General features: G+C 34.9%; 1 protein-coding gene and 1 long non-coding RNA gene across 2 annotated transcripts; one reads left to right on the top strand and one right to left on the bottom strand.

Moving 5' to 3' along the window:
• The first annotated feature begins 1289 nt into the window (after window positions 1–1289).
• Window positions 1290–3881, top strand: LOC133547867 (uncharacterized). The gene is made up of 2 exons (XM_061893341.1): window positions 1290–2203; window positions 2766–3881. Exons 1-2 carry the CDS (start codon window positions 1376–1378, stop codon window positions 2901–2903), a joined length of 966 nt encoding a protein of 321 aa, XP_061749325.1. The 5' UTR covers window positions 1290–1375; the 3' UTR covers window positions 2904–3881.
• A 1585-nt stretch (window positions 3882–5466) lies between these two features.
• Window positions 5467–7726, bottom strand: LOC133547866 (uncharacterized). Its single transcript, XR_009805657.1, has 3 exons — window positions 7420–7726; window positions 6721–7314; window positions 5467–5515 (listed from the first exon to the last, which is right to left on the bottom strand). It is a non-coding gene; the product is annotated as an uncharacterized LOC133547866 (long non-coding RNA).
• Between the last annotated feature and the right edge of the window lie 1052 nt (window positions 7727–8778).

The raw sequence follows: 8778 nt of genomic DNA, 5'->3' as shown, positions 1-8778 counted from the left end.
AACATGTATTTAATATTTATACACTAAACATGTATTTAATATTAATACAAAAACATGTATTTAAGTTTAATAAACTAAACATATATTTAATATTAATACACTAAACATGTATTTAATATTTATACACAAACATGTATTTAATATTCATACACTAAACATGTATTTAATATTCATACACTAAACATGTATTTAATATGCATACACTAAACATGTATTTAATATTTATACACTAAACATGTATTTAATATTAATACAAAAACATATATTTAATTTTAATACACTAAACATATATTTAATATTAATACACTTAACATGTATTTAACATTTATACACTAAACATGTAATTAATATTCATACACTAAACATGTATTTAATATTAATACAAAAACATATATTTAATTTTAATACACTAAACATATATTTAATATTAATACACTAAACATGTATTTAACATTTATACACTAAACATGTAATTAATATTCATACACTAAACATGTATTTAATATTTTTACACTAAACATGTATTTAATATTTTTACACTAAACGTGTATTTAATATTTATACACTAAAAGTGTATTTAATATTCATACACTAAACATGTATTTAATATTAATACACTAAAAATGTAGTTATTATTCATACAGTAAACATGTATTTAATATTAATACACTAAACATGTATTTAATATTCATACACTAAACATGTATTTAATATTAATACACAAAAAATTTAGTTATTATTCATACACTAAACATGTATTTAATATTAATACACTAAACATGTATTTAATAATTATACACTAAAATGGAATTTAATAATAGACTAAACATGTATTTAATATTTTCACACTAAACTTTTATTTAATATTCATACACTAAACATGTATTTAATATTCATACACTAAACATGTAGTTATTATTCATACACTAAACATGTATTTAATAATAATACACTAAACATGTATTTAATATTTATACACTAAACATGTATTTAATATTCATACACTAAACATGTATTTAATATTTATACACTAAACATGTATTTAATATTTACGGAGCCCCTAAAGGGACATGGGGATTTATTTTTTTAGACATGTATCTCGTGCGCACGAGAAACTATCTCGTGGCCACGAGAAACTTTCTCGTGGCCACGAGAAACTTTCTATAAAAAAAATAAAAACTTTTTTTTTTTTTTTTTTTTTAAATAAAATGTTTCTCGTGGCCACGAGATAGTTTCTCGTGGCCACGAGATAGTTTCTCGTGGCCACGAGATAGTTTCTCGTGGCCACGAGATAGTTTCTCGTGGCCACGAGATAGTTTCTCGTGCGCACGAGAAAGCATTGGATGCGTGCGCGTGGTTTGAGGTGTGTGTTAAAATGGCAGTTCAGGAGTTAATTCGGCTGTATTTCCAACTCGGACTTCATTGTAAGGACATTGCTTCTTTGCTTGCAAGTCGTCATCGGTATATTGTGTCTGAAAGACATTTAAAACGAATTATGAAGGCATGTAGTTTGTTTCGGCGCAAAGGATACACCTCTTTGGATCGCGTGGTAGATTTCATTCAGCAGCAGTTACAAACAAGTGGCCTGCTGTGTGGATATAGGTGGATGTACACTAAATGCAAGGAGGATGGATTACACGTCAAGAAAGAAGAAGTACGCTTAATTCTTAAAGAACTTGACCCGAGGGGTGTTGAACTCAGAGCAAGGAGACGGCTCCATCGTCGCAACTATTTCGCAAAAGGGCCCAATTATATTTGGCACTTTGACTCTTATGACAAACTGAAACCATTTGGTATCTGTATAAACGGCTGTATTGACGGATTCTCCCGGAAAATTATCTGGATGAATGCATTTACGACCAGCAGTGACCCAAAAATCATTGGAGGCTACTATATGGAGGCAGTGAAGAAATTTGGTGGTTGTCCGAGGATTGTCAGAGGCGATCGGGGCACTGAAAATGTTAAAGTCGGAGACTTTCAGCGTTTTCTCCGTCGCAACATTGATGACGGTTCTGGTATTGACAGCTACATCGAAGGGGCAAGCACACCAAATCAGCGCATAGAGAGTTGGTGGGGTTTCCTCAGAAGAGAATCAATGGAGTTCTATATCTCTATGTTCACTGACCTGAAGGACCGTGGTTTGTTCGGTGGTACATACTTGGACCGAGGTCTAATTCAGTTCTGCTTTATGAGCTTCATTCAGGTAAGCGACAATGCATTGTTTTATCTATTTTCTGATGTTTTTATTGACTGGCATGCACACACATGTAATATAGCAAGTGCATCTCTTTTTTACAAGCGGTCTGCAGAGATGGAATGAATCAACAGTACAACAGTGCCATCTAATGGAAAAACTACTGAATTACATTTTCGTTTTTGTCTTTTAACATCCTTCCATGAGCAGACAGTGGGTGTGAATATTAGCACTTGTGTCTCATGTCTATGTGTCTTCTTAATTACTGTTATTGGTGTCCTACAATACCCTATTAATTCATCATCAGTGTCGGGGGGTTTGGTAGCCCTAATACCCCCCCCCCCCCCCGTACAGGCATACTGGGCAGCAAACTGTTTTTATTCATTTATATTTATTAATTTATATATTTATATTTGGCCTTTTCCACTCATTTTCTCCTAACGTCATCAAAAACCTCAAGATTTAACATAATTTATTTGAAGTAATCTCATAACTAAATTAAAGAGCACATGATGAGAATAACAAATTGCATATTAATGTACTTTTCTTTCTCTCTGTACTGTTTTTCCAGGATGAATTAGACGAGACCATCAATGTGTGGGATGCACATGTCATCAGACCATCAAAGAATGACAGGGTGCCCAGTGGTCGCCCCCGAATCATGTACATGTTCCCAGAACAAATTCTTTGCGAAACTCAGGGTATGTGATGTAAGTGCATGGTAACTCAAGAACTGCTCCACATGTGTGTGCTACAGGCCTGCGACTTAAACCACACAATGTGTTAAAAATGACTTCAATTGTGTCTTTGCACAGCACAGTAGATCCTGTGCAGAAGCGTAAGAAAATCTCCAATTTTCTTTGGTCGATGCTTCTCACATACCGTAGCAGGTGGTTAAGAGCAGTCTGCTCTTGTGGATTTAGGCTTTCAAGTGATGGTTTTATCATCTGGGCCACTTTCTTGTTAGTTGGCCTCTTAGAGTCATATATCTCCATTATGTTGTCTGTGGTTATGAGCGTTGGCATAGCATTATGAACACTGGAGTGGAAACAGTCAATTATAAACTTTGGCTCTTGAAGAAGAGCTTTGTGGGCCATTGTTAAAATAGCAGCCCGTAAATTGTTTTTAGGGGGCAGGCAGTGTGAGCCCATTCTGGAGAAGACATCAAGTAAGTCCTCCTCAACAGTTTCATCAATGGTACCCTGTAGTGCTTTTTCAAGCGACACACGCTCATTTTCTGAAAGAAATCTGGCAAATGACATCATTAATAGTTCTTCATCCACTGAGCTAACTCCTTTACAACAGGCAAGAACAAAGGCTGGTGACAATCTGATTGGTAGGATTTTGTGGTCCAGGTATCCTTTCAACCACACTCTTCCGAGCGCTTGCCATTTCTTCTCAGAATAGTCTGGTCGTAGCCTGGGTACTCGTTCATCTTCCCCCTCACACTGGTCCAAGAAGTGGTCCCAGAATGCGGAGTACGCCTCTCTTGACACACCATCACTGTCCATAGCTTTCTCATTTGTAAACTCCATTCTTAGACGAGCATTCAGTACTTTTGGATCCATGAAGACATTAAGGACATCATCAACTATGTTTACTCGTCTTAATTTCAAAATAAGGATTTCTTTGTCAAATGGATCTGGTGATGCTGGAAGGCAGCTTGATGATACAGGACCATCATTGAATGTGGAATGCTGCAAGATATTTTAAAAAGGTAATTAGGTGTGATTATTGATTGATTAATCCTTTTGTGAACAGAAGAGAATCAAAGATTTTGACAATCAATGTATCAAATAGCATGCAAAAATGGTGATAATGTTGTGGTTTTAGATTTGCCGCTTTTCTATTTCATACAACGATGCATTAAATTACAAATGAGTTTTGGAATGTTTGGATGAAACATGAATCTAAAAACATATGCTTAGGATGAAAGATCTTCGGATGGTAATGTTACAGTTTTTGTACATTTTAAAAATGTAAAATGTAACAATTTTACAGGACTGTCATGTGGATTCCAGGGAAGTGTGGTGTCTTGAGAATCACTATCATCACCAACAATGGGTCCAAACTTCACTTCAGAGTCCTCAAGAGATTGTTGAATGGCAGGATTAAGAGGGGAATCTGAGACATCACTTAACAACTGGTCTGCATCTTGACTTGGCACAGGCGTTAAACAGTCATCTTCAGATCCATGCCTTCTTGTTGACTGCTGAGTATGACTCCCAACATCCTCAGTAGGTTGTGTATGCAGGAGCTCTGTGTTACCCATCTCAGGAGTTGCAGATCTTGACTGGCTGATTGTCTCTCTTCTCTATTGATCATTTCATATAAAAAACAAGAAAACAAACAAATGTATTATCCATCCATCCATCCATTTTCTACCGCTTATTCCCTTTAGGGTGGCGGGGGGCGCTGGTGCCTGCCTACTCAGCTACAATTGGGCGGAAGGCAGGGTACACCCTGGATAAGTCGCCACCTCATCGCAGGGCCAACACAGATAGACAGACAACATTCACACTCACATTCACACACTAGGGGCCATTTAGGGTTGCCAATCAACCTATCATATTATCTATAGTTTGAATAATCTCATCCAAGCTGCCGGGTACTCCGGCTTCCTCCCACCTCCAAAGACATGCACCTGGGGATAGGTTGATTGGCAACACTAAATTGGCCCTAGTGTGTGAATGTGAATGTTGTCTGTCTGTGATGAGGTGGCAACTTGTCCAGGGTGTACCCCACCTTCCGCCCAAATGCAGCTGAGATAGGCACCAGCAACCCCCGCGATCCCAAAAGGGACAAGCGGTAGAAAATGGATGGATGGATGGAAGCTGCTATATATATTCATGTGACTATAACACTCTGCACCTGAGTAAATTATTTGGTGTATGCATTTTTACTTAATGTAGGATAACATTTAAAGCATTCGCAGACTTCCATCTTAACTGCAGATTTAAAACTAAAACTATAAATTATGGTTTCTTAAAGGCCATTTCTGTGCCCTCATATATTTCACCTGTGATTTATAATAAACATAGCTCCTGTGTCATGCAGATTTAATTTAAATGACACTACAGGAAACTATAACTATAAAAATATGTTTGAATTTTAATGAATACTGAACATTTTGGTACAATAAAATCTTCAGACAACACAAGTTCAGTACTGTTTAGCACAGACTGGTTCCATAAAAATGCAATACGAGTGCTTACTTGTTCATGGTTTTGCTGCATTGAGCCACTTGGAGATAGATCTAAATCAGAGGAGTCTCCTGGTCTTGTTCCTCAAGGATCGTGTCTTCATTGTCCTAGACCTAGCCTATAAAACGGTGAGCAGCAAATTGTGAGCTTATACAGACTTGACATAGAAATAAGACACTAGATTTATCCTAAAAAAAAAGACATCTGTGAAAGTACAGATCACATGAATAAGACCACAGGTAAGAAAGCAAAGGTGAATATCAACATCATATCCGTCATATGAGACAGGTGTGGTACACAACCATAATCAGTATTGGCGCTAGGAATTTTCAAAATGGGGCTCCACACTAAATTTTGGGGGTTCCACTTTTTTGTAAGCTTTTTAAAACAAATGATAAATGTATGCATTATCCTGTTATATCTCACATTCTGTATTGTGTTTTGGAAAAAGGTTGTTATAGACGTTACTTAATCCATTAAACAAATAATACAAAAGAAAACACATTTTAATGCATATGTAAATGTCTTCAGTTATAAACATTCATTCACATTCTTCTTTCCTTCATGGATTCTAACTTAATTTGTTTCTGTATGATTATTTAATAAGTGGTAGGTGTATTTATTTCAGTATAAAAGTGTAAACACTTTTTTGCTTGGGTCATGAAATGATGATAATGGTGTGCCAGGGCATACATACATTTTTTATTTACGCTTAAATCTCTAGAGTCTACAATAACTTCAGATCTATGCCTCATTTCTAAGTTTTTTTTTAATGTTGTTTCGTTTGTTTGTTTTATACCCTTTTTGTCAAACAAAACTATGTTTTTTTGTGGCAAACAAACATCCATCCATCCATCCATCCATCCATTTTCTACTGCTTGTCCCTTTCCGGATCACAGGGGGTGCTGGAGCCTATCTCAGCTGCCTAGGATAGGTCAATAATTCATAAAAACATACATTTTCATTCAATATTATGTTTTGAGCAATGACAGTTTTAAAGAAAAAACAGCTTTGTTTTATTAGTCAACAGTGCACCTTTTTCTAAATTATATTTCACCTCTAAACTTTTTCATTCCACTTTTGTTATTTTTTATTTATTTTATTAGTATTTTTAGAATGTGACGTGGGCCTTTAAAACATTAGCTGTGGGCCGCAAATGGCCTCCGGGGCACACTTTTGACACCCCTGCTAGAGATAATAAAACATTAAATCTGATAAGTCTGTGGATAAAAAGCAGAGCCTGGCGACGCATGCAATCAATATAAATGGAATACCTACAGTAATCTATGTATTGATATCACAAATGTGGCAGAGGATAATTACTTTCAGCGGCGTTTTCTGTGTTGGCTCCATGTCCGATGATTCATCAGAGAGAAGTAGAATGTTGTTAGACTTGGTGGCTGTGTAGACGCGTAGCATTTTTAGTTTAGTCTGTTCGTACAGCTGGCCCACCGTGACTTCACGGGGCACAGGACTGTGACTGTAATCACAAATGTCAAACTCGAAGTCTTCTATCAGTCCTTTTGATGAATGCCCATTTGCAAAAAAACAAGCATTTGCCTGTCTCCAACAGTTCACCCATAGTCACTGATTTCTGGACCGACAGATTCCGTGTTCCTCCTCCTTTTCTCGTTCTAACCTGGTGATACATTCCACTCTCAAAGTGGAGCCATCCCATTTCAACCCGCCGGGTGATTTTGGCTGCCTTTTTTTGGCCAGTAGCGGTGCCTTGTACAGTATTAGGAGTTCTTAACCTGTCTCTTAATTTCTGCATGAGGGAGGACTTCACTGTCTCGGCTCTTCGTTTGTCACAGTTCTTTGACGGCAAAATGCTCTGAGCGCAAGTCGATCCCCATATCTTTCGATATAATTGCTTAACTCCTTATCTGTCATAATGCCTATGACATTGGTGTCGATCTGTAAAAAGCAAAACGTTTGCTAAATGGTATTTCCTACAGTAAAATAGCAACATTAAAAGTAGGCTATTTCTTACTTTATATAAAAGTTAATAAGTATCCTCACCTTGTCTTCTTTTAGTTTGTTGATGACACTTTCAGGTATATTCCGCATTTGAAGGAACATGAATAAATCTACTGCAGCCATCTCTGTTTAATAACAGGTATCAAAACTGCTGAGCGACGGGAGATTATGGGCGAGGGAACGTCTTTGTTGGAAATAGAGCCGCATAAACTCCTAAACTGCCATTTTAAAACACACCTCAAACCACGTGCACGCATCCAATGCTTTCTCGTGCGCACGAGAAACTTTCTCGTGGCCACGAGATAGTTTTTATTTAAAAACATTTTATTTATTTTTTAAAATAAAAAGTTTCTCGTGGCCATGAGAAACTTTCTCGTGGCCACGAGATGCACGAGATACATGTCTAAAAAAAAAAAAAAATCCCATGTCCCTTTAGGGGCTCCGTAAATATTAATACAAAAACATGTATTTAATTTTAATAAACTAAATATATATTTAATATTAATACACTAAACATGTATTTAATATTCATAAACTAAACATGTATTCAACATTTATACACTAAACATGTATTTAATATTCATACATTAAACATGTATTTAATATTTATACACTAAACATGTATTTAATATTCATACACGAAACATGTATTTAATATTTATACACTAAACATGTATTTAATATTCATACATTAAACATGTATTTAATATTCACACACTAAACATGTATTTAATATTTATACACTAAACATGTATTTAATATTCATACACTAAACATGTATTTGATATTTATACACTAAACATGTATTTAATATTCATACACTAAACATTGATTAATATTAATACACTAAACATGTATTTAATATTTATTCACTAAACATGTATTTAATATTCATACACTAAACATGTATTTAATATTCATACACTAAACATGTATTTAATATTAATACACTGATTATGTATTTAATAATGATATACTAAACGTATATGTAATTATACACTAATCATATATTTAATTTTCATACAGTAAACATGTATTTAATACTTATACACTAAACATGTATTTAATATTCATACACTAAACATGTATTTAATATTCATACACTAAACATGTATTTAATATTCATACATTAAACATATATTTAATGTTTATACACTTAACCTGTATTTAATATTTATACACTAAACATGTATTTAATATTAATACAAAAACATTTATTTAATAAAGTAAACACATATTTAATATTAATACACTAAACATGTATTTAATATTTATCCACTAAACATGCATTTAATATTTATACACTAAACATGTATTTAATATCCATCCATCCATCCATCATCTTCCGCTTATCCGAGGTCGGGTCGCGGGGGCAGCAGCCTAAGCAGGAAGCCCAGACTT

The sequence above is a fragment of the Nerophis ophidion genome, unplaced genomic scaffold (genome assembly GCF_033978795.1).
Source record: "Nerophis ophidion isolate RoL-2023_Sa unplaced genomic scaffold, RoL_Noph_v1.0 HiC_scaffold_217, whole genome shotgun sequence".
Classification (NCBI taxonomy): Eukaryota; Metazoa; Chordata; class Actinopteri; order Syngnathiformes; family Syngnathidae; genus Nerophis; species Nerophis ophidion.
Note: the sequence above shows the minus strand (reverse complement) of the source record. Positions and strands in the feature narration are given on the sequence as shown.